We start from the raw sequence: 26,982 nt of genomic DNA, 5'->3' as shown, positions 1-26,982 counted from the left end.
TTGGCAGCACTTGATACACAAATGAAACTCTGAGATTAGCTTCAAAGAAGTTGACCTTTAAAGAAGTTGGATGCTAAAATAATAAATTTCACTGAAAACATTGGACTTGATATCTGTTATTCAAGTGAGTTTTTAATACCTGTGAAAGCAAATGTTAATTTAATTGACAGGCAAAGATGTTAGCACTTAACTATTATGCGCTAATCCATTCTCCATGACAGTGATGTCATTTTTGAATTTCTTTCTCAGTGTTCTATGTTCAATTTGTACTCCGACTTGGATTTTGAGGAGCTCTCCTGCAGGTTTCTTCTGCTCTTATTGTTAGTATTAGAGATGTAGAGTCATAGAGGTACACAGCGCAGGAAACGGTCATTCAGCCCATCGTATCTGTGCCAGTCAAAACAATCACATGACTATTCTCATCCCATTTTCCAGCACTTGGCCCATAACTTTGAACACCTTAGCATCACAACTGCACATCTAAATATTTCTTGAATGTTTTGAGCGTTTCTGCCTCTTCCATCCTTACAGGCAGTGAGTTCTAGATTCCCCACCATCTTCTAGTGAAAATGTCTTTTTTTATTTGTTGGTTTCATGCACTTTCTCTCAGATACACTTTATCCTGTCACACTGATTCTCTCATCCTCTAGCTTAGTATCATACAAATCCATAAATTCTTTTACATTGTATGTAAATTGCACTGGACAGTTCTACAGGTTTTGTGCCAATTTTAAAGAGTCATATAGTCATACAGCATGGAAATAGACCCTTTGATCCAACTCCGACCAGACATCCCAATCTGAACTAGTCCCATTTTCCAGCATTTGGCCTAGATCCCTCTAAACCTTTTCTATTCCTGTACCCATCTAGATGTTTGGACTTTTCCAAGTGAGTAAAATTGGCGTGAAATTTAAATATAACTTGATATGGACAGAATCATCAAAGGTAGATTGAACACATTTTTGGGTCAAACCTTTGGCTTGTGCCCTGGCAAGCAGTCATTGCCTCCATGTTTTATTTTCTGTTTGAGTACAAAGTCACATGTCATTTGGGTAGTGAGCTGGAAATCAAGCCCTACTATTTTTGGAGTCATCACAATACTTGGGTTTATCAAATGAATCAAAAATCTCCAGTTTACTTCTCTGATAGTCACATATTAACCAGATTTTTGTAATTCTCAAGAATTACCATTTATTGCAAATAAATAGATGCTGCAAGTAAACAACTATAAGCTGTTGGCATACAACTCTATCAGTTAAAATTCTAATGTCATGTGCATACACACATACAGATTTGGTCACTCAAGTTTTCAGTCTTCTGTCTACTTATCATAGATCATTCTGATATCAAAGCAAAGGGGCATCCAGCTGGAATGTTCATAGGTTAGAAAAGAAGCTTAAATACAAGTTGTTACTATTGCACTTTATTCTGAAATAATGCTATATTAGATTTTCTGAGCGTTACCTTTGTAATCAATACATTATGTTTACGGCTTTGGTTTCCAAGGCAGTGATTTTCACCAGTTAGTCAGCTCTTTGACTGGATAATTGCTCTTGTTATCAGGTCATATCACAGAGCATGATCTGATGAATCATAACGACTAAAGGGTGTATCTAACTTGTATTTGAATTACCCATTGCTATCAGAAAATGTGAATTAACAGTCATCTGAATACTTGAAAGTGAAACAAGTCGCTCTTTATTGAATATAAAGGCTTTAATTTTAAGACTTTAATATTAAGGCTTAAAAGAGTGAAGTGACAATAGATGGCTAAGTGTAGTTGGAAGTTGAAAAGTTTCTATAATCTTGCATTGTTTAAGAGAAAATGTGGGCAGCGGCTGTTTTAACTGAGTTAAAAAATGTTAAAAGAATTTATAGTGTTCCTCTAGCTTCCTTGATGTTTCTTGGTGAGTTCTAGGAAGAATCTGAGATAGCTATTGCTTAATAGGCTGAAATTTCTTTTCCACTTTGGGTATCACTAGGAGTTTATGTTGCTTGATATTTGTGCACTGCGTGTGAAAGATATCTTTTAATAGGATGGGGTAGTCTTGATGACTTATTGTTATTGCTTGTAACAAATTATCAAAGGAGCATTTACAAGGTTAGATCTTTTTTACATCAACTAGACAGCAAACTGACATGCATAACTTAAGGTAAACCAGTAATAATGGAACCGCTGCGAGAGATAGAAAAAAAACGAGTCTTACACCTGTTCTTTGGGTGCTGATGCATTAGAAACTGAGAGCTGGAAACATTTTTAGACATTAAGATATGTATTGAAACCTTCCATGGATCATATTACTATGGAAAGCATTTATTTTCGATCGTAGAAGCCCAAGTTTGTACATAGAAAAATGACAGGGAGTTTTGTCTTTGAAAGAAATCTCAGGAACTCTGTGGTCAAAGTGTACATTACTGTGGTAATGCAAGAATGATAATGGAGCAGTTGTTTACCCTTTTCCCAGTGAAAATATCTATCATGCAGTCACCGACAAGAATAGTAATTATACAGGTAGCTATGAAGAGTTTTCATCTGTAGTGAATTAATTATATTATTAATAAACAAAAGCTGTAGATTCTAAAATACTGGCAAATTTTTGAATATATAAGATGTTAGTTGGAATACTTTTTAGCACATTTCTATAGAAGATATGCAAAAGTGCAACAGTTGTTTTGACGGTAATACCCGGCTGAGAGCCAAAATTGAGAGGCTTTGAAAGTCTTTATTTACTCTAACACAGAAATCTGAAGGGATATCTAATTAAAATTCTCAATTCTGAGAAGGTGGAAAGTAACTTTTTTTCATAGACCCACAGAATCAGCAATATACTTTATACTTTTAATCCAATTTTTTCATGCAAAGGATTATGCAAATATCCAGTCTAAATGACTGTATAAGCCGAGCCAATCACAATAAATAAGAATAAAAGAATTCAAAAGAAATAGAATCAAAACTGAGACCTGCAAAACAGAATAAATAATGCAACAAGCATAATGAGCTTAAGACACCACCTTCTGTGCTGATATATTTATGAATTTATTATTTCAAATTTGTCTGTCTTTTAGCTAATTCAGTACTGGTTGGAGGCTGGAAAAATCCTGTCCTGCTGAAGAAGAGTATTCTCTTCCATAAAACCTTAAGGCTGTAATTGTTAGCAAATCCGTTAAAAAGTCCAGGAAAATGAAGCATTACACCAAATATCTCCAAAATTTAAAGGCGTTTTAGTATTCTCTTTTCATGCAGAAAGGATTTATTTTCCCTCTAGTTACATTATAATTTAATCATTCAGCATTCCTGGTTTGGAACCTGTTTTTAATATGCCATTTAATTCATTGACCACGAAGTGCTATTATTCAGAGACTTCTGATATATAGTAACTTATTTTCTTTTAACTTTATTTCAGTCCCAAACCATGAATTATGTTGGGCAGTTGGCTGAGCAGGTGTTTGTCACGGTGAAGGAGCTTTACAAAGGATTGAATCCGGCTACCTTGACAGGATGTATCGATGTCATCGTAGTGAGGCAGCCAGATGGCTCATACCATTGTTCACCCTTTCACGTTCGTTTTGGGAAGCTTGGGGTATTGCGATCAAAAGAGAAGGTGGTAAGTTCGCTTTGTCAACGTTTATTGAACCTATATAAACAATCTATGTAATGGGCCTCAATTCTTGAACTAATTGCTCCAAACCTTTTCTCTTGTTTTGCATTTCCACAATTTAAAAAAAAAACATCAGTTTACAACACCAGTTGTAGTCAGATATGTAAGTAATTCCTGATAGAAACATTATTTTGTCATTTTAGTATTTCAACTATTTTTAGTAAGGAATATACTCTCTGAAACCTTGCACAGATGGTGGAAGAATTCTAAACTAAAATTCTACACTTAGAATTTCTGGAAACTAGCCATAAGTTGATATAGTTCTGTCATTTTAGTTCCTTTCTTCACTAAATCTCCATATCACTGTGCATTATCCATCTGTAGAGGATTGAAACTTGTTTATGGTAGTGTGACGGAAAATATTAAGAAACTTCATAGAGCTTTAAACTCTTTTTAAAAAATGTGCATTTAGTGAACCAATTTTCATCAAATATTTGTGCTTCATAATGATAGAAAATGGATTTTGTGATTTTAGAGGATGTGAGAATTGAAATTTGATATAATGAGAGCTTTCATTAAAGTTATTTTTCTGAATCAGTTATGTTGTTGGAAATAATACAAGTTTGCAGCATTATTCTGTTGCAAGTAATGTTCATGTGAATACCCAACTTCTTAATTTACATTTAGAAACAATCCTCCATTCTAGAAAATGTAAATCAAAATCATATTTTGAAATATTCTTGAGCAACTCCTTAAGTAAATTGAAGTCTTGTGAGATTTTAAATTGAATAACCATGAGCTGGTGAAGCTTATTGCTATTTGGGCTGAAGCTATGTGCTTGTTTATTAATGTAATAGTTACAAGTATGATGAGAGACTGTAAACCATTAAATATTAATAGCACTGTTCTGAACAAATTTATTTTTATTGGCTCTGTCCTATATTGAAACACATAAATGGGCGGCACGGTGGCACAGTGGTTAGCACTGCTGCCTCACAGCGCCAGAGACCCGGGTTCAACTCCCGCCTCAGGCAACTCTGTGTGGAGTTTGCACATTCTCCCCGTGTCTGCGTGGGTTTCCTCCGGGTGCTCTGGTTTCCTCCCACAATCCAAAAATGTGCAGGTTAGGTGAATTGGCCATGCTAAATTGCCCGTAGTGTTAGGTGAAGGGGTAAATTTAGGAGTATGGGTCTGGGTGGTATACGCTTCGGCGGGTCGGTATGGGCTTGTTGGGCCGAAGGGCCTGTTTCCACACTGTAAGTAATCTAATCTAAAAAAAAAATGCTTCTTTACACTCTAAAATATTCTTTAATCGGAACCATGCAAAACAGTTAAATGATTTTGAAGCATGTGACTTTGAATACAGATTAGCCTTTTGCTGGATCTGACGTTCAATTGGAGCAGCGAAACAATGAAGTACTGGTCATGTACAATCTTTTTGTTTATTTCAGGTTGACATTGAAATCAATGGTGAACCCGTAGAGCTACAAATGAAACTTGGAGACAATGGGGAGGCTTTTTTTGTGGAAGAAACTGAGAAAGATGAGGTATGCTGTGTTTTAGAAATAAATTAGGTGTCTCACACAGCAGTTAAACTTTGGACTTTCATATTTCCAATATGTGTTCACTGTAAACCAATGCTGTAAATGTTTTACTGATGGGTATAAAGTGGGTGTTAGCCGTGGCTTCTGGTCAAGTTCATCGTATGCAGCTGGTTTTCATTCTTTGATTCTGATTCAGAAATAATAAAATCAAAAAAAAGGTTAAAATTAATTCCAATAAAATCCTTAAGAATAAATTCATAGTTGTAGTAATTTTTCTCATTAGGATTTTTGAGAACTGTACAGATTTTTTTCCTAATACTACTTTGCAGCTTTTAGAAGCAGGAGTTTAAGATTCACTCTTCTATTAGATTGTGCCTAATCTTCCTGCTGCTGTTCTGCATTCATTAATGCATTGACCTAACAATGATATATCTATCACTTCATGAAATGTCTAATTCCGCTCTCATGAAGAGTAGCAAGTTGATCTGACATGATTAGTAGCTATTTAGGAGATGGAGTTCCAATTTTTCTCCTACTTTTTGTGGAGGAACAAGTGCTACCTGAATTTTTTTTCCAGAACACTGTATGATATCTCCTTTTTTTGATAGGTTAGCTGAGTTGCCTGGATGGCTGATTTATGATGGAGAGTAATGTCAACAGTGCTGGTTTAATTCCTGTGCCTGCTGAGGTTGCCATGAAGGTCCCACCTTCTCAATCTCACCCCTCACCTGAAGTGTGGCGACTCTCAGGTTAAACTCACTGCCAGTCATCTCTCTCTAATAAGAGCAATCTGCTAGGACTGTGGTGATTTTACTTCCAATTTCTGAGGGGCATAGAGTGAATGGAAAGGCATCTTTTCCATTAGTAGAGAGGTTAGCAACTAGGGGACATGTAATTACAAAGATGTAGAAGGCTAAGAGGAGATTTGAGAACTTTTCTTTCACCATTTGAGAATCATGGAAGATGGAAGTCACTTGTGAAGGACTGGATTAGTCAGAAACACTTGTAACATTAGCGCATAGAGTCATAGAGATGTACAGCATGGAAACAGACCCTTTGGTCCAACTTGTCCATGCTGACCAGGTATCCTAAATTAATCTAGTATCATTTGCCAGCATTTGGCCCACATCCTTCTAAACCCTTGCTATTTATATACCCATCCAGATGCCTTTTAAATGTAATTGTACCAGCCTCCACCACTTCCTCTGGCAACTCATTCCATACACACACTATCCTCTGCTTGAAAACTTTGCCCCTTAGGACACTTTTCATATCTTTCCCCTCTCACCTTAACCTATGCCCTCTAGTTTTGGTCTCCCTCACCTCAGGGAAAAGACCTTGTCTATTTACCCTATCATGATTTTATAAATCTCTATCAGGTCACCCCTCAGTCTCCAATAGTCTAGGGAAAATAGTCACAGCCTATTCAGCCTCTCCCTCTGTAGATAAGGCTGTATTTAGCTATTCGCTTGTATTTGGAGAGACTGTGGGCCAAGAGCTAGAAATTAGGATTCGTATAGTCAGACCTTTGCAAACCCAATGCGCTGTAAGCATCTGAGTCTTTCAAATGGTTCCATAAATCAGAACTTCAGTTTAGTGGCGACAACATTGAAATTGTTCTCCCTTTTTCACAAAAGGTTATGAGTAGATCTAACAGCATCAAAGAAATTGTTTTTGATAAACCAGGAGAATTCATAATGTTAGGAATGTGAAGTTTGTAAAATTTTTTTAAACCATCTGTGTAATTTCAGGTAAAATAGAATATCCTGGAAAGAAATGTTTGGTAGGAGTAATATAACACTGCCAACTGCAGGCTAGGTGAATTCATTACCAAGATGCTTCTTGCACTTGAAGCAAAAGCAAGCACCCTGGCAAGTTTTCTGCCTCTTGAGTTTCTGGATAGAAAATCAGAGTGAAAAGGAGATTTGACATTGTTATGAAGAGTTGCAGAACGTCTCAGCAGGGGTGAAAGCTCCCCATCCTGTGGTTGACAAGACAAGACACATTCTACTGCAATTTTAAAGAATCTAGAAGATTTATCCTAGCATGAACAGGGAAGAAAAGAATTACTAGAAATACATTTGCAGACAGTCAATTTGGGACTTCTTCAGAAATTGAGGGGTGTTTTTTAATGGACTCTTGAAATTACAACTCGGCGAAACTCGAACAAATTAACCTGTTGGAAGCTGAGTGCAATGCTGGCCTCTGTCAAAAGTAGGATGTAAATGATAACTGTAGTGAGGATTTTTTTGGTTCTTATGAAAAGGTGAAGGGGAGGTTATTTTTCTGTAGTTTCGTGTATGAGTTGCCTACCAAATGGTTTAGGTGCTGTTGCTATTTTAATAATTCATGGGATGAGGGTGTCACTGGCTAGGCCAGCATTTATTGCCCACCCCAGAGGGCAGTTAAGCGTTAATCACATCGATGTAGATCTGGAGTTACATGTAGGCCAGAGCAGGTCACAATAGCAGTTTCCTTCCCTTACGGATCGGTTTTTCTAACAATCAGCAATGGATTCATGATCATCATTACAATCTAATTCCAGATTTTTATTGAATTCAAATTCCACCGTCTGCTGTGGTGGGATTTTAATTGGTGTAATCCAATAACTGTCTTGAAATGTTAAATTTTAAGTTGATCATTGGGAATTCAAATCTCTTATTCAAAGTTATTTTGTCCTTTTTGAGATTGTAACTATATCAGGTGCCAGGTCAGTTTTCAGAAGAAAAATGATTAGATTTCCTACAATATGGAAACGCCCTTCAGCCCAACAAGTCCACACTGACCCATTCCCCTGACTAATGTATCTAACACTATGGGCAATTTAGCATAGCCAATTCACCTGGCCTGCACATCTTTGGATTGTGGGAGGAAACCCAAGCAGACTTGGGAAGAATGTGCAAACTCCACACGCCTTCCGACGCTGGAATTGAACCCGGGTCCCTGGTGCTGTGAGGCAGCAGTGCTAACCACTGAGCCACCGTGTTGCCCCAGCACATATTGAGTAGGGTTAAGGTAAGGCAAAAGAACAAATCTGTTTTTATACAGTGAGTTATGATTGGAGTTCACTGCTTGAAAGATTTGGGAAAGTTTTTTTTAATAGTACCTTTTATGAGGGATTTGGTAATATAGTTGAAAGGGAAAAGACTCATAAAGTTACGGGGCGAATGCAAAATTGTGGGACTAATTATGAATTTTCCAAAGAGTTAGCATATGCATGATAAAGCGAATATTCTCTTGTTAATAATGTTCTCAAAAAAAATTACCTGAATTAATCAGGTGTGACTTGCATATAACAAAGCTATATTATCCCACACTGATCACATTATAGTGGTTTAAGGATTAAATGTCTATGACCTTTTGTGACTTAATTTCTCTATATTATTATTATATTATAGAGTCATAGAGATGTACAGCATGGAAACAGACCCTTCGGTCCAACCTGTCCATGCCGACCAGATATTCCAACCCAATCTAGTCCCACCTGTCAGCACCCAGTCCATATCCCTCCAAACCCTTCCTATTCATATACCCATCCAAATGCCTCTTAAATGTTGCAATTGTACCAGCCTCCACTACTTCCTCTGGCAGCTCATTCCATACATGTACCACTCTGTGCTTTAGAAAATTTCCAAACTAATGGTAATTCTGTGAATGTGCTTTGGAAATTTTTCAAACCTATGGTAATTCTATAATTCAAGAAATCTTTATATCTCCAGTCCCAGTTTCTTCATTCCTTTCAGAAGCTCATTCCTAAATGAAAAAGAAACAGTACTGGTGTGATAGTACGGTTAAACTTGACCAAAATACCACTTTTGCTCATTTTTTTTTCCCACAGGGCATTGTTCCAACACACTTAACAACATCACCGATACCAGTTGAAGGAGCTTATTTTGCAAGAGAGCAAGATTTGGCTCGTCCTGAGTTAATTCAGAATCCGGAACTGCCCAGTCCGTTTAGTGGTACAGAAATTGACAACACTATAAATAATACTTCAGCCAAAAAGAAAAGACGTCGAAGAAGGAAGCACAAACCAGAGAATTCAAAGAAGGATGACCAGGAGTCCTCATCGGATGAGCAAGAAATAGCTGACATGGACATTAGTTCAGAGGAACAGCCGCGATGTGTACCGACAAAGTAGGTTATTGTCAGCCTTTAGGAACTCTTCCATTGCCATGGTTTTACATATTTGACCGTTATTTATTTATTATTGTCTTCCAAACTATTTCAATAAGATATTTCACAAGCTTAGAGTCATAGAGATGTACAGCTCGGAAACAGACCCTTCGGTCCAACTTGTCCATGCCGACCAGATATCTTAACCTAATCTAGTCTCATTTGTCAGCACTTGGCCCATATTCCTCTGAACCCTTCTATTCACATACACATCCAGATACCTTCTAAATGTTGTAATTGTACCAGCCTCTTCCCTTCCTCTGGTAGTTCATTCCACACAACCCTCTGTGTGTAAAACGTTGCCCCTTAGGTCCCTTTTAAAGCTTCCCCTCTCACCCTAAACCTATGCCCTCTAGTTCTGGACTCCCCTAACTCAGAGAAAAGATCTTATCTCTTTACTCTACCCATGCCTCTCATGATTTTGTAAATCTCTATGAGATCACCCCTCAGTCTCCAATGCTACAGGGAAAACAGCCCCAACCTACTCAGCCTCTCCCTGTATTTCAAATCCTTCAACCCTGGCAACATCCTTGTAAATCCTTTCTGAACTCTTTCAAGTTTTACAACATCCTTCTGATAGGAGCAATATCAGGATTACACACAATATTCCAAAAGTGGCCTAACCAAAGTTCTGTACAGCTACAACATGACTTCTCAACTCCTATACTCAATGCTCTGTTCCAATAAAGGAAAGCATACCAAATGCCGCCTTCACTATCCTATCTACTTGCGACTCCACTTTCAAGGAACTGTGAACCTGTACTCCAAGGTCTCTTTGTTCAGTTATGCTCCCCGGACCTTCCCATTAAGTGTATAAGTCCTGCCCTGATTTGCCTTTCCAAAATACAGCACCTCACATTTATCTAAATTTAAGCTCCATCTGCCACTCCTCAACCCATTGGCCCATCTGATCAAGATTCCATTGTACTGAGATAACCTTCTTTGCTGTCCACTACACCTCCAATTCTGGTGTCATCTGTAAACTTACAACAATACCACCTATGTTCACATCCAAATCAATTATATAAATGATGCAAAGCAGTGGACCCACTGCTGATCCTTGTGGCACACCACTGATCACAGGCCTCCAGTCTGAAGAACAAACCATCCACCACCACCCCCTGTCTTCTGCCTTCAAGCCAGTTCTGTATCCAAATGGATAGTTCTCCTTGTATTCTGTGAGATCTAAACTTGTTAATCAGTCTACCATGAGGATCCTTGTCGAATGCCTTACTGAAGTCCATTTGATTCACATCTACTGCTCAGACCTTATCAATTCCCTATGTTATTTCTTCTAAAAATTTAACCAAGTTCGTCAGACATGATTTCCCACAAACAAAGCCATGTTGACTATCCCTAATCAGTTCTTGCTTTTCCAAATGCATGGAAATCCTATCCCTTAGGATTCCCTCCAACAATTTGCCCACCACTGATATCAGGCTCACCAGTTTATAGTTCCCTGGCTTTTCCTTACCACCTTTCTTAAATAGTGGCACCACGTTAGCCAACCTCCAGTCTTCCGGCACGTCATTTGTGACTATCGATGATACAAATATCTCAGCAAGCAGCCCAGCCTTCCCTCAGAGTTTTAGGGTACACCTGATCAGGTCCTGGAGATTTACCCACTTTTACACGTTTTAAGACATCCAGCACAACCACTTCTGTAATATGGACTTTTTAATAATAAGCCTCTCCCTAAGCTTCCCAACTCTAATGGAAAAAAGAAGTCAGAATTGCAATTCTTGATTTGATACTATCCCAGCAGACATTAACATATTTTTCAATTATTGTATTTTTATCCTATCAAAATAAGCCTAAGATAATATAGTTGTTCTTTTTTTAATGTCTTATACAAGATTTAAAAAAAAAACTGTTTACCTTTGCTTGTACGACCTCTATGCAAAACCTGTAAGGACAGTTGAAGCATAGGTGAATGGTAGTGATAGGGAGCTCAATAGTCCAGGTCACAGATAGGGGTTTTTGTGGCTGCAAGCAAACCTCCTGGACGGTTTGCTGTCTCACTGGTGCCAGGGTCAAGAATGTCTGAGTGGGCACAGCACATTCTGAACAGGGAGGGTGATTAGGAAGAGGTGGTGGTCCGTATTGGTACCAACACTATAGGCAGAAAGAGAGATAAGGTACTGCAAAGGGAATTTAGTGAGTTATGTAGGAAGTTGAAAAGTAGGACGTCTTAGGTTATAATCTTGCAATTACTCCCTGTGCCATGTGCTAGTGAGGCCAGAAATAGGAAGACGTTTGAATGTCTGGCTAAAGAGCTGGTGTAAGAGGGAGAGATTCAGATGTCTGGGTCATTGAGATCTTTTCCAGGGAAAGTGGGACCTGTACAAGAAGGATGGGTCGCACCTAAACTGAAAGGGCACCAGTATCCTTGTAGAGAGCTTTGCTAGTGCCAATGGGAGAGCAGCTCAGGAATGCAGGACTGGCAGTTCACCTTTCCAGAGTTTAGATGTTTCATGTGTGATAGAGAGAGATATAAAAAAGATGGTTGTGCTGCAATACCAATGAAGGAGAATGTCACACCTGTACTAAGAGAGGACATCTTGGAGGGCTCATCCAGTGAAGCAATTTGGGTAGAAGTTAGGAATAAGAAAGGTACAACCACTATGGTGGAGGTATACTATAGGCCTCTCAATAGCCAGGGCAAATAGAAGAACAGGTATGGAAGCAGAGCATAGAAAGATGTAAAAGCAACAGGGTTGTTGTAGGAGGTGATTTAAATTCTACAATATTCACTGGAACTCCCTTAGTGCCAGGGCATGGATGGAGTAGAATTTGTTAGGTGCATTCAAGTGGGATTCTTGAAACATAGATAGTCCAGCAAGGGAATGTATTAGACCTCGAGTCTGGCCAGATAATTGATGTTTCATTGGGGGAGCAGTTTGAGAACAGTAATTACAATTCTGTAAGTTTTAAGATAGTCATGGAAAAGGATAAGACTTGTCCTCGGGTGAAAGTGCTAAATTGGGGGAAGGCTAATTATACAGTATTAGGCAGAAACTGGAAAAATTGGACTGAGGGTAGCATTTGACGGTAAATCCAAATCAGACATGTGGGAGTCTCTTGAAAGCCAGTTGACCAGAGTTCAGGACCAGCATGTTCTTGTGAGGCTAAAAGATGAAGTTGGCAAGAGATGTTGTAAATTTAATTGAAAAGCAAGCATGTGTAAGGTTTACAAAAGCGAAATCAAACAAAGCCCTTGAGGAAAATGAAGGAAGCAGAAAAGAACTTAAATAAGAAATCAGGAGGACTAGAAGGGGCCATGAAATGCCCTTGGCAAATGTGATTAAGGAGAATCCCAAGGAATTTTATGTGTATATTAGGAGTAGGAGCCTAATTAGGGAAAGGGTGGGACCACTTAAGGACAAAGGAGGGAACTTGTGTGTGGAGCCAAAGGAAGTAAATGACATCCTTAATAAGTACTTTGCATCAGTATTTACCAAGGAGAAAGACATGGATGATGCTTAGTTTAGAGAGATGTATTTCAATACTCTGGGGCATGTTGCTGTTAAGAAGGTGTAGGTATTTGGAAAAACATTAAGGGCCGAATGGGATCTAACCCAGGTTACTGAAGGAAGCAAGGGAGGAGATTGATGGGATCTTGACAGAGATTTTTGTATCCTCTTTAGCCACAGGCAAGGTCACAGGAGACTGGAGAATAGCCAATGCTGTCCTTTTCTTTAAAGTTGAATTGAATTAGCTTTATTGTCAGGTGCACTCGAATAAGTGCAGTGAAAAGTTTGCATGTTGTCACTTACGGCGCCATCTTAGGTACAAGGTACCCAGGTTAAGATACTTAATTATTTGGCATAAATAGATTAAAAATAAAATGTTCAACATAAGAATAGAAAGGAAAAATAAAATAATACCTTAAGTTATGATTCTTCCACCTCAGTCTGTGCAAGCACCTAACCCCAAGACTGTACTGGCTAAGTCTCCAGATCATGCCTGGCTTCAAAATTCGAGGCCTCGCCTTCCTGTGATGGCCTCCAGTCTGGTGAGTCCCAGACAGAAAGGCAATAGGGATAATCAGGAAATTATAAGCTGGTAAGCCTTATATCAGTGGTTGGGAAATAATTGGAGGAGATTCTTAGGGACAGGATTTACTTGCATTTGAAAAATGGACTTATTTGGGACAGAAAATGTGTTGTTGGAACAGCGCAGCAGGTCAGGCAGCATCCAGGGAACAGGAGAATCGACGTTTCTCCTGTTCCCTGGATGCTGCCTGACCTGCTGCGCTGTTCCAGCAACACATTTTCAGCTCTGATCTCCAGCATCTGCAGACCTCACTTTCTCCACTTATTTGGGATAGTCAGCATGACTTAATACAGTGACGGTCTTGTCTCTCAAACTTTATTGAGAGTTTTGAGGAAGTGATGAAGATAATTGCAGATAAGGCAGTGGATGTTGTTGATGCGAACTTTAGTAAAGTTCACATTTGACAAGGTTCCTCATACTAGTTTGGTCCAGAGGATCAAATCACAAGTGGTGAGTTGGAAAGTTAAATACAAAATTGACTTGGCCATAGATGATGGGGGTTAGTTGTGGAGGGATCTTTTTCTGACTGGAGGTCTGTGACTAGTGGTATCCCGCAAGGATTAGTCCTGGGACTCTGTTTGTAATTTATGATTAGATTAGATTAGATTACTTACAGCGTGGAAACAGGCCCTTCGGCCCAACAAGTCCACACCGACCCGCCGAAGCGCAACCCACCCAGACCCATTCCCCTACATTTACCCCTGCACCTAACACTACGGGCAATTTAGCATGGCCAATTCACCTGACCTGCACATTTTTGGGCTGTGGGAGGAAACCGGAGCACCCGGAGGAAACCCACGCAGACATGGGGAGAATGTGCAAACTCCACACAGTCAGTCGCCTGAGCCGGGAATTGAACCCGGGTCTCTGGCACTGTGAGGCAACAGTGCTAACTGCTGTGCCACTGCATTTGGACCAAAATGCGGATGGTCTTATTAGTAAGTTTGCAGATAACATGAAAATTGTTGGTGTTATGGATTGTGAGGATGCTTGTCAAAGGATACAGTGGGATATGAATCAGCTGGTATGTTGGATGGAGAATTGGTAATGGAGTTTAATCCAAAAAAAGTGTGAGATGATTCATTTTCGGAGGTCAAATGCAAGAGGAAAATATACTGTAAATGGCCAGACCTTTAGGAGCATTAATGTTTGGAGAGAAAGTAACAACACAAGTGGTTAAGATGGTAAAGAAATCGTATGGCATGCTTCTCTTCGGTTGAGGTATTGAGTACAAAAGTTGCAAATCATGTTTCAATAGTATAAGTCTTTAGTCAGGCTACATTTTGAGTACTGTTTGCTGAACCATAGGAGGGATGTGGAGGCTTTGGAGAGGTTTACCAGAATGTTGCCTGACTTGGAGTGTATTAGCTACAAGGAGAAGTTGGACAAATTTGGATCATTTTTGCTTGAGCGCCGGAGGTTGAGAGGAGATTAGATTACCTACAGTATGGAAACGGGTCCTTCAGCCCAACAAGTCCATACCGACCCTCTGAAGAATAACCCACCCAGACCCATTCCCCATATGTACCCCTGACTAATGTACCCCTAACACTATGGGCAATTTAGCATGGCTAATTCACCTAACCTGCACATCTTTGGATTGTGGGAGGAAACCAGAGCACCTGGAGGAAACCCACACAAATTCCACACAGACAGTCACCCAAGGCTGGAATCAAACCCGGGTTCCTGGCGCTGTGAGGCAGCAGTGCTAACCACTGAGCCACTGTGCCGCCCCAAAGAAATTATTGTAGCAGCTCAGTAGGTCTGGCAGATTCTGATTAGATTAGATTTCCTACAGTGTGGAAACAGGCCCTTCGGCCCAACAAGTCCACACCGACCCTCCGAAGAGTAACCCACCCAGACCCACTTCCCTCTGACTAGTGCACCTAACACAGACTTGATAGAGGTATATAAAATGATGACAGGCATGGATAAGATGGATAGTTGGAGTCTCTTACCCAAGGTGGAAATGTCACCTACGAGGGACATAAGTTTAAAGTGAAAGGGGTAAAGTTTAAAGGAGATGTGTGAGAAAAGCTAGGTGCCTGGATTGCACTGCCAGGGGAAGTGTCAGAAGCCGAAACTTAGCAGAAGTTAGCAAGGGTTAAGAAGCATTTAGACAGACAAAAACAGCCAGATAATAGAGGGATACAGACCATCTGGAGGCAGATAGGATTAGTTTAGAATAGCATCATGGTTGGCATTGATTTGGTGGGCTGAAGGGCCTGTTCCCTGTGCTGTACTGTTCTATGTTATATGATCATTGCTCATACAGCAAGATCTGTTTTTATTTTTGAATAATTGATAGAGATGTAAAGTTTATTCTTAATCTAAAATATTCTCTATACTGTTGGAAAGTAAATGCACCAATCATGATTCTGTCTTTCCTACAGCAGTGAAATGTGTAATTTCTTTTCTGAAGTACCCAATAAAGATTCAAGCACCTACTACTCTCGAGAAATCTATCCATATTCAGATGGTGAATGGTCTTCTGTTGAGAGGTATGGTTACTGAAGTTCCTTTTTATAGTTTATCTTTATTGTAATAATGTTAAGAAACTTACGGAACAAAATGTATTGTTTTAGCTATTCTTACGACCGAATTTCATCACCAAAAAGTGACTCAGAATTGGTTGTAAAATCACATGAAGGATCCTTTATGGGAACAGAATCTCGGATGCAGTGGACTTGGGGAGGTTTTCCACAGGTACAGTATCAACTGATAACTTTATCAAATATTTGTATTACTTCAGTTTGTGCAGTTAGTAATTTTTTTCTGAAGCTGTACAAACAAAAATTCAGCCAGTGTTCCCTGTTAAATCTTGCTATTTTTCATCATTCGTGATGAAGGGCTCTGCCCCAAAAACGTCAATTCCCCTGCTCCTCGGTTGCTGCCTGACTGCTGTGCTTTTCTAGCAACATACTGTCAACTCTGATCTCCAGCATCTGCAGACCTCACTTTCTCCTCATGAAAATGATGCAGATTGAAGACTATAAATGAGCAATACAGATGAATTGTGTTTTTTAACTGTTCATTATTTTGGGTAGCAATGCAAGTATGTTATTTAGCAGTAAACCAGGTTGCACAGTACCTTCCAGGCGAACCACCAATGTGATGAGGTGGGAATATTGAACCCTGAACAAGGAACCTGAATTCTGATTAATCTTTTCATTCTATGAAGACTACTTAGAACAATTTTTGAAACTAAGCCTCAGAAATTTTAGAGAACATCTCCGGGATACCCGCATCAATTAACCCCACTGCCCCATGGCTGAACATTTCCCTCCCCCTCCCACTCTGCCAAGGACATGCAGGTCCTGGGCCTCATCCATCGCCACTCCCTCACCACATGACGGCTGGAGGAAGGATGCCTTTTCTTCCACCTCTGGACCCTTCAACTCCAGGGCATCAATGTGGACTTCACCAGTTTCCTCATTTCCCCCCCCCCCCACCCCTTGACCACAGTTCCAACCTCCATCTCAGCCCCGTCCTCATTGCCAGTCCCATCTGTCAATATTCCTTCCCATCTATCCGCTCCACCCCCCTCTCTGATTTATCACCTTTATCACCACCTCCATTGCACTCATAGCCAACTTCTCCCAAGCCCCACCTCCCCTCCCATTTATCTCTCCACCCCCAAGGTTCCCAGCCTCATTCTTGATGAAGGGCTCTGCCCAAAACATCAATTCCCCTGCTCCTTGGATGCTGCCTGACTGCTGTGCTTTTCTAGCAACACACTCTCAACTCTGATCTGCAGCCCTCACTTTCTCCTCATAAAAATGATGCAGATTGAAGATTATAAATGAGCAATACAGATGAATTGTGTTTTTTTTAACTGTTCATTTTTGTTAAGTATTTGTGTTTGTTAGCAAAAATATTTTCAAATCTTGTTTGATGAAGTAACTGCATCCTTAGTTTTAGGTTCCAAAGTATCTTAATGTGATTATTTATAGCACAATTGCAATAAAACGTAGTCAAAGAAAACTCTTATTTTTATTGATTATATACTACATTGTAAAGATTTAGTAGAGAAGATTTTCAATATTTGTAAAGCATTTTTCTCGCATAAGTGTTAAAAGCTGTTAATTTGTATTTCAATGCATTTATGATGAAATATATTCTAATCATAACCTAATGACTGCATAAAGAAATGGCATTCCTCTTGTAGGTCAGTAAAATGGAGAAGTCTGAGCAGCCAAGAGTAGCCACCATTACACCTTCTGAACATACACATTTCCGAGTCATCACGGACAGTAGTGCAGCAGATGGAACTGCTTGTGATTCCTCTGAAATCAACAATATCATAACTGTTTTCAAGCCTCAGCCTCGAACCCAAAGAAGTCCTGCATTGCATGAAACATCCATGGTGCAGACAGTACTACCCAAAACGGAGACAGCATTCCTAGAAGGCACTTCTTGGACAATGGAACAAACAGACATTGTGACAGAGACTTTAGTGTCAAATGTTGCAGGCCAAACATTGCTGTCAGAAACTACTGAAACATGTACATCAGAATCTCAAAGTGTTGAGGTCTTTCAGCCAATTCCTCGCCAAGAACCTGAAAGCCCACACGCTTTAGAAAGTAGTAATAATCCAGCCCAACAGACATTATGCCTCGATACCAATGTCAAAGCAGAAGAAGTAGATAAAAAGAAAGGTAAAAATAATAGTAACATATTTTTTCTGTGGCTTTTTCAAAAAGTTAGCTTTTCTAGAAATGCATTTTTTTTACCAGTTCACTGAACAGTTATAATACAAAAAAATTAATATAATCCATATTTATTTTCAGAAATATATTGCACTTAGAGCTATTTTATCTTTAGTTATGATATCGATGTTGGGATTTGATATTTTGTAAAGTACCACCGAAGATGAAAATCAAAAGATTTGTTTGGCTGAAATCTATGGAAGTTCAAGACTGGTGTGGGTGTATCATTTTTCAACATCTGCAGAGTCTTCAAGATAAAGGAAAGTCTCAAGAGAATTAAAAAATCACTGAAAGACCAAAGTAGGACGTAATTGGAGGGTTACTAAACGCTTGCTTAAAGACTTAGGCTTTGTGGGAGGAATACCAGTGAAGTTTAGGTAGTGAATTCTAGAATGTAAAGCCAGGTTTGAGAGGATTCTGACATGGCTGGAATCAAGGGAACATAAAGTTTTAAGATCTTGTGAAAATTGGGTTTTTAATCTTGTAGTCAAAAAAATCTGTTTGATTTCAGCTTTAAACTATTTTAAGTCTAATTGGAAAGCTGCCTTTCTTGTAAGCCTGATAATGAATACAGGAATTTAATTGTTGGTGAGATGTTGGGGAGGTTTTTGTGCTGTTGGCTGGGTGTAAAGCAAATTTGGCAGGGAGATGGGATGTAGAGCAGATGGAACGTGGGATACGAGAATCAGATATAGAAGGAATGTTCGGACAGTCCAGTCGATAGAGAAGACATTGTCAGGATAAGGCCCAGGGGAGGTCTAGAAAGCTAAATTGTATCAATTTTAATGCAAGCAGCTTTACTGGTGAGGCAGATGAACTTAGAGCATTGATCAGCTTGTAAGAATATGTTACTGTTACAATTACTAAGTCATGGTCAAAGGAAAGACAGAACTGTCAGCTGAACATTCCAGGGTATAGAAGTTTCTGCGATGGGGGAGGGAATGTGAGAAAGATAAAGGCATTGCATCATTAATCAAGGAAACTATCACTGCAGTAATGAGGGAAGATGTCCTAGAAGGGTCTCCAAATGTAGCCATTTGGGTAGAACTTTGAAATGTAAAAAAGAGGGGTGATTACCTTGCTGGGATTATAATATAGGCCTCCTAACAGCTAGAGGGAGATAGAGGAGCAGATTTAGAAGCAAACTGCAGAGAGGTGTGAGAAGACACTGGGTTAGAGTTAGATTAGATTAGATTAGATTAGATTAGATTTCATACAGTGTGGAAACAGGCCCTTCGGCCCAACAAGTCCACACCGACCCTCCGAAGAGTTTCAAAGTCCTTATGTTAAGTGTCTAAATTGGGGAAAACGTATTTCAATATTATTAGTCAGGATTTGGCAAACATAGACTGGGTGCAGGTGAGTCTACCTTTAGCAAGTGGGAGTCTTTTAGTTAGTGAGTGATTGCCACCACTTGTTGCTTATTTTTTATTACGCTTGAGAAGGTTGTAGTGATCAGCCCTTTAGAATTGCTTCAGTTTATTTGGTGCAGATTCGCGCAGTCCTGTTATGTAGAAAGTTCCAGGAGTTTGATGCAGTGACTGTTAGGAAAAGATTACATAATTGCGAGCTTGGATGGTGTGGGCTTGAAGGTGAACTTCTGTTATGGTCCTCTCCAGACAGATTGAAATGTGCATTTTAAGAATTTTTTTGTCCTATTAATTAGAAGTGTGTTTTGCTCATTCATTAATACATGTATCTTCCAAATAGTTTCTGCCAATATTGGATTAATTATTGGCATTGCAGTGTAGCTTAATAGGTTGTCTTCACTCATTTTACTTTTGGACTTGTAGTGACCAGACTTGATTATTTATTCAAAAAGATTTTCAAGTTAAGCTGTTGCAGAGTGAGAAATTGTGAAAGATGGCAAACTATTATTGTTGGTAAATAGTGAAATAAAGTGCGTAGTGCATTATGCCCTGATTTATTTTAATGAGAGGCATAGAAAATAAGAGAAGCATAAAAGTTTGACGTTGCTTTCACTCTGTATATCTTCACCCCTGTATGTGCCATCTCAAAGGCATATTCCTCTGTCCTTTTGTTTTACGCATTTCTTTTAAATTCTGTAGTCAACTAGTGACCCAAAACCAAGGTGGATATTGGAGACACTTGCGTAATTGTTTCCACCAATGTGCTTCTCAGCCTTTCTGTTGACTCCATTCTCTGCCTTTGTCTCTGGTTTACCTCCCCATGCCCCACCCTTGCATATCTCACTATACAAATGCTTCTAAGATCCCGGCAGACCCTCTTAATTTTCCTGGCCCCAGACAAAAAAAAATGTGGGAGGAATGTTGCAGCAGGCAGATTTGATTTTCACCAGAAGCTTCATTTGTTTTTGTTTGGAGTCTTGTTTGTTGACATATCATTTTCTTTCCTGAATTCTACCTTTAGTGGCAACTCAATTTCTGAAAATTGTTAGCAGATACAGATTGAAGTCTTGGGCATTATGTTTACAGTTGAGACAGTGGCTTCAACTGGCACCCTGTCAATTACAAACAAGTGAAGTAATGAAGTATCGTAAACCAGGATCCTAACAGAGTAAAATGTTGAAGCTATATCTGCACTCAAATTGTTCAGAGTTCTTGGTTGGAATGAAAGAAGTATATTGGCTCTCAAATGCAAAGAAGTATGATATTTGGTAGATCCTTTTCCATATGACTTTACTTTGCCCAAAATCCCAGTTTTAATGTGTTATCGAATTGATGTAATCTATTCATCCACTATTAAATTAAAACTTGAAGGTTTACTTATGTATATGTAAGCAGATAAACAGGCAGTCGTTATATTTCAGTACAAATGCCTTATTCTAAATAACGTGCATCACTTTTCCAAGCTAATATGTGGTAGTTACTGGATTGTAATCATTATATTTGACTTCTAACCTTGTATGTTTATATATTTTTTTAGATGGCAAATGTAAATATGTACATTTGTGCATTTTTTTTGTGTTCTGGGATAGGTGGACCTAAAAGAAGCCAACATCTGGGTCCCTGTGATATTTATTTAGATGACCTACAAAAGTTGGATCCTAATATTGCAGCTCTGTATTTCCCAAAGAGGTAGGTGATTAAATGTATTGGTAAGACGTTTTGTGAAAAGTTGGTTGATAGATTTGACTGACATTCCATCTTGTGTTTTCTATTCTGGGATAGAAAGTAAAATTGTAGATAGTCTGCAAAATTGTGTGAAAGAACTATGCTAAACAGTATCGATATAATACCACAAAAAAATCATTGGAGCAACTCAGCAGGTCTGGCAGATTCTGATTTGATTAGATTCCCTACAGTGTGGAAATAGGTCCTTCGGCCCAACCAGTCCACACCGACCCTCTGAAGAGTAACCCACCCAGACCCATTTCTCTCTGACTAGTGCACCTAAACACCATGGGCAATTTAGCATGGCCAATTCACCTGACCTGCACATCTTTGGACTGTAGAAAGAAACCAGAGCATCCAGAGGAAACTCACGCAGACATGGGGAGAATGTGCAAACTCCACACAGGCAGTCATCCGAGGCTGGAATCAAACCTGGGATCCTGGTGCTGTGAGGCAGCACTGCTTACCACTGAGCCACCGTGCTACCAACTCTGAGGAGAGAAAGCAGAGTTAACTTTTTGGGTGCAGTTACTGAACTTCAGAACTGATTGTAGCCACGTACAGATTGGTAAATATGTTGAAGATGGGATGGGGGAGTAGGGAGGATTAAATGATAGGTGGAGATAGAGCCCAGAGAGAGGTCGACAGTTGGGCTGACAAAGGAATGAGTAAAGGTCAGCCTGGGGGAATCAATAGCTGCAAATGGGGCCTATTGTAACTCACAATGGGTTGTTTGTGGTAGGAGCCCATGTGATGAGGTGCTTTTTTTTCCCTAAAATTATTGAACTCTATGTAGAGTCCTGAAGGCTGCAGGATCCCCAAATGGATAATAAAATGCTATTCTTTCAGCTTATGCTGAGCTTTGCTGGAGCACTGCAGCAATCCCAAGTCAGATGTTGGCAAGGAACAGGGTGGTGTGTTGAAGTGGCAGGCAACAGTAAGTTCAGGGTCACTTTCACAGACAGAGCGGAGGTGGTTTACAAAGTGGTCACCCAATTTGTGTTTTGTCTCTCTAGTTGAGCAGCCCCTGTGAATATGGTAGTCTAGATGGAGTGGTGTGTTGGTAAATTGCTGCTTCACTTGGAACGTGTTTCCAGAGCCTTGGATATTGAGGAAGGAGGCAATAAACAGACAGATGTTGCACCTGCTGCAATTGCAAAAAAAGGTGCCAGGGGATGTAGGGTGGTGTTGGGAATGGAGAAAGAGTAGACCAAGGTGCCCTGTAGGGAACAGTCCCTATGGAAGAGGCTGACAAGGGATATGTCTGTGTTGGCATCTTGCTGGTGGTGGTGGAAATGGTAGCTAATGATCATTTGTATGTGGATACTGGTGGGGTGGTAAGTGAGGAGCAGGGGGACTTTAATGCTTTTTTGGGAGGGGAGAGAATAGGTAAGAGCTGAAGTGTGGGACTTGGCTCGGACCCAGCTAGGGGCCTGTCAACCATGATGGTGAGGGATCCTCAGTTGAGGAAGAAGGTAGACATTTCCGAGGTCCCCTTGCAGAAGCTGCCATCATTGGAACAGATGTGACAGAGTAATTGAGAAGATGGAGTAGAGAATTACCGGAAGCAGGCTATGAGTATGTCTGGTCAAGGTATCTGTGGGATTCAGTGGTGTTGAAGTGGATATTGGTGGCCAGCCTATCCCCAGAAATGGAAACAGAAGGGAAAAGAGGAGTCAGAGATGAACCAGTTGAAGGTGGGAGCATAGTGGACATTGGAATTTAAATTGATTCCTGATGTCCTCGATGTACTGGAGAAAGAGTTATGAGTGGGGGCCTGAGTAGGACTGGAACAATGAATGTTCCATGTACCCCACAGCGAGACTGATATAACGCAGGCCTATGTGACTACCATGGCCGCACCTTTGACTTGAAGAAAGAGAGTTAATGTTTCTCGTGATAGGTGGGGTGTTATTCACATGCACTTTGTATTTTTGGAAATGCAATCAAGGATATGCTATTAGTACTTAGCAGTAAAAAATACTCATCATTTGTAATATGGTGGCTGTCTTCTGGATTTTTATGTTAAAACCATTAGTGCATGATGTATGAAATCAAATTGCCATATTCCGAGATATTGTCATGATACAGGTTCGATTCCAGCCTTGGGGGACTGTCTGTGTCGAGTTTGCACATTCTCCCCGTGTCTGCGTGAGTTTCCTCCAGGTGCTCCGGTTTCCTCCCACAGTCCAAAGATGTGCAGGTCAGGTGAATTGGCCATGCTAAATTTCCCATAGTGTTAGGTGCATCATTCAGAGGGAAATGAATCTGGGTGGGTTACGCTTCAGAGGGTCGGTGTGGACTTGCTGGGCCAATGGGCCTGTTTCTACACTGTAGGGAATCTAATCTAATCTAATATATCTTATAATTGAGCTTGCTGATGGATGTGTAATTTATCCTAACATCAAAGTTACGTTTTGTTTTTAATAATTTTGTCTACTAGATTTAACTGTTGCTTTTTCCTTTTCAGTGAACAGGATTCAAGTTCTAAGCAGTTGAGCGAATTTGGTACACATTCAGAATCACAATCTCCACAATCAGTAGGAAGTGCAGGTGCAGATAGTGGCACGGAATATCTGTCTGATTCGGCTAGTGAGCTGCCAGATGTACATCTCTCTCTGTGTGGTGGCCTCAGTGATAACAATGAGATTTCTCAAGGTAAAGTCTTAAGATGGCTAATTTTTGTCATCTTTATTGGAGAATTCTAATATTTTGAATTATGTTCAACATGTTAACTGTTCCACTTGGCTGCTGTTCATTCAAAAACTTGTTTTTTTTTCATTTCTATTTTAAATATCATGTGCTGTGTCTTCTGCATGTCAGTATTCTCTTTCTTGTGCTTAACAACCCATGTGAAAATTCTTCCAAGCCTACTTAAATCTTTTGATTTATTTATTAAAATGCCTACACCTGTTTTTAAATACAGATGCAAATGTATTTTGCACTGGCACAATCCACTTCATTTGCAACTCACACAAAAGTCTTCAAAACTGCCATGTATGAAATCTTTTAACTGACAAGTTTAGAACAGCAGTGAGAACTACATGAGTGCTTCATTAGTATCGATGATTTGGAGCATGTTTATTGTTAGGGAACAAACTGTAAAGATTTTGCTATGGACAATACAGAGGAACCTTGATTATCTGGCATTCGATTATCCAGCAAGATCGCATGGTCCCAAAGCTTGGCTAAACAATGTTTTCAGGGATTCGATTATCCGAAATTCAATTAACTGAATGAAATATTCCCTGCCCGTGTCCTTCGGATAATCGAGGTTCCTCTGCATTGACTTGAGTTCTTTCATATTATTCATCACTATAATTTAATTAAGAAAACTAAATGGAGTATGCACTCTTTGTGTTGTCAGTCTACAAATTAATTTAATAAATCTGTAATTAAACGCTGATTTCAATAATGCTTACCATGAAATTACCATATTGTCCTTAAAACCCATCTGGTTCACTCAAATCCTTTAGGTGATTGTTAGGAGCGAGTGAGGTGGGTATGAACAAGTCCCCGTGTTGCAACCATCCTGGTTGTCTGCAGCAAAGGTTTAATTTTTTTAATTAACTCATGCCTATTCTGTTTTCCAATTAAAATGTAGTCAACTAATTTTTACTGTTGCAGTATGAGACAATCACAAAATTTTCTTGAGTTTAGGAAGAGCAAATTTATAATCTGTCAATCCTGAGAAAAATAATAAAAATGTGACACTTGTTCATATACAAAGTTAAAAGGGAATAGTGTCCAGTACAAATGAGAGATAAATGAACATTGTAGTTTAAAGTCCCTTGGGTGTCTTTGAATCTGAGATCATGGTTAGTTGGATTTTTGTACTGTCAGCAGTAGCAAACCAGTCAGTGTTTTCATTGGTGTTTCTTTTTCTGAGAGATATAGAGAAACCTTTAGCTTTTTTCAGTTCTGCTGAATGACATATAAGACATAGCCATTCAGCCTATCTAGTCTACTCCTCCATTCAGTGAGATAATGGCTGATGTAATAATGCTCAACTCCACTTTTGGTCAAAAATCCATTCTTGTCTGCTTCTGCCACAGAGAAAGCCCATTGAAAAAGCAACTTGTATGTATATTCTGACTGCAGGTGATTTTGTCTTCAACATGTGAGGATTCTCATGGTTGTGAAAATTGGATAGGCGATGAGGACACTTTCACTGTTCCCAGGGATGATTTCTGATGAGATTTATTACCCTTGGGAAAAATGTAGACTTTAGTGCAGGATGTCTTTTATTTAATTCATGTTGGTTTTCATGGAAATTCTTTGAACTGTGTGGTCAGGTAGTGTCTACAGCCATTTTTAGTTTGTGGTTTTGGTTTCTTTTTCAAAACTTCCAACCCGTCAAAATCCAAGGTATTAAATTGGATGATGGGTTTCAAAGTCAGTAATTTATACCTAATGAATGTGACATTTTGACAGGCAGAAATCTCTTGTCCTTAAGCAGTCTGGTGTATGTCTAACTACAAATCCACAGTTATGTGCTAGCCTTTTAACTGCCCTCTGAAGTAAGCCACTAGGTTATATCAAACAGGGATGTAAAATAATACAACCACACTGACTACCCAACCTAGAAACTGGAAATGAAAATATTGCATTTTCTTCAGTTGACTTTACAATATAAGCCTTACCACTATTTTAAGACTTGTGCCAAGGTTGGGAGAGTTGTCCCACAGACCAGTGAAGCAATAGCCTAACATTATCATTCTCACCAAACCTGACCTTGCTGCCAATGCTGAAAATGTGTTGCTGGAAAAGTGCAGCAGGGCAGGCAGCATCCAAGGAGCAGGCGAATCGACGTTTCGGGCATGAGCCCTTCTTCAGGAACACATTTTCAGCTCGGATCTCCAGCATCTGCAGTCCTCACTTTCTCCTTGCTGCCAATGCTCTAGGATCCTCCATCAACAACAGCGGGTATGGCCCATCCCACCTGTACATTGAATATAGTCAGTAAGGAATTTTTCTTGGAATATTCAGTATTGGCTCTGGACCCTGTAAAATTTGCCAAGAGTGTTGCATTATTGCAGATACCTTTGAGCATGATAGTTTTAGCAGTGACCACCACACATTTCTTGTGGAGACAATGTTTTGTCTTTACCGTGATAGTACCATTTGTCATGTTGTGTGGTGCTTCCACTGTGCTAAATGGGATAGGTAAATTCAGAAGAGCTAGGTAAAAACAATGACTGCAGATGCTGGAAACCAGATTCAGCTGTATTCCTGATGAAGGGTTTTTGCCCGAAACGTTGATTTAACTGCTCCTCGGATGCTGCCTGAACTGCTGTGCTTTTCCAGCACCACCAATCCAAATTTAGAACAGCTCTAGTAGCCTAAAGCTGGACATCCATAATGCACTGTGGGCTATCAGCAACAGTAACAGAACTACATTCAATCACAGTATGTAATCTTACAGTCCAGCACAACCCTCACTTGGCCATCACCATCAAGTGTATATGTGAAGCAGCAGCAGCAAAATGAGGTGCCGACATGGTGAAACTGTATTATAACTACATGCATGCTGAACAACATAGTGCATGCTAATCAGAGATAATTTATCATACTACCAACAGATTAGGTCAAAACTCTGCAGTTCTTTGGTGGACAACTAAGCAACTAAATATTCTCATCTTCCAAGTTGGGGGAGCCTACTACATCAGTGCAGATGACAAAACAGAAGCATTTGCATTCATATTTAACTTCTTGAAATGTTCACTTGCCTCACTCTGGGCAAACAGTATCAGTGCACTGCAACAGCTTGCCCAATACTTCTTTGATAGCACTTCTCAAATTT

At 39.6% G+C, this 26,982-nt stretch overlaps 1 protein-coding gene across 2 annotated transcripts in view; it reads left to right on the top strand.

Annotated features, from left to right (window-relative positions):
- LOC122559963 (phosphatidate phosphatase LPIN2-like) overlaps positions 1–26,982 on the top strand; it is a 235,190-nt gene that overhangs the window by 174,498 nt on the left and 33,710 nt on the right. For both annotated transcript variants that reach the window (XM_087994824.1, XM_087994823.1), the window contains exons 2-9: positions 3,405–3,605; positions 5,051–5,146; positions 8,982–9,280; positions 15,769–15,876; positions 15,961–16,081; positions 17,544–18,033; positions 21,044–21,143; positions 23,650–23,837. In XM_087994824.1, coding sequence (XP_087850950.1) covers positions 3,414–3,605; positions 5,051–5,146; positions 8,982–9,280; positions 15,769–15,876; positions 15,961–16,081; positions 17,544–18,033; positions 21,044–21,143; positions 23,650–23,837 — 1,594 coding nt within the window. In that variant the 5' untranslated portion in view covers positions 3,405–3,413. The remainder of the gene's footprint in view (positions 1–3,404; positions 3,606–5,050; positions 5,147–8,981; positions 9,281–15,768; positions 15,877–15,960; positions 16,082–17,543; positions 18,034–21,043; positions 21,144–23,649; positions 23,838–26,982) is intronic.

The sequence above is a fragment of the Chiloscyllium plagiosum genome, unplaced genomic scaffold, assembly GCF_037043375.1.
Source record: "Chiloscyllium plagiosum isolate Xiang-an unplaced genomic scaffold, Cpla_swu_hap1 HiC_scaffold_15, whole genome shotgun sequence".
Taxonomy (NCBI): Eukaryota; Metazoa; Chordata; class Chondrichthyes; order Orectolobiformes; family Hemiscylliidae; genus Chiloscyllium; species Chiloscyllium plagiosum.
This window is presented reverse-complemented; position numbering and strand designations above follow the sequence as displayed.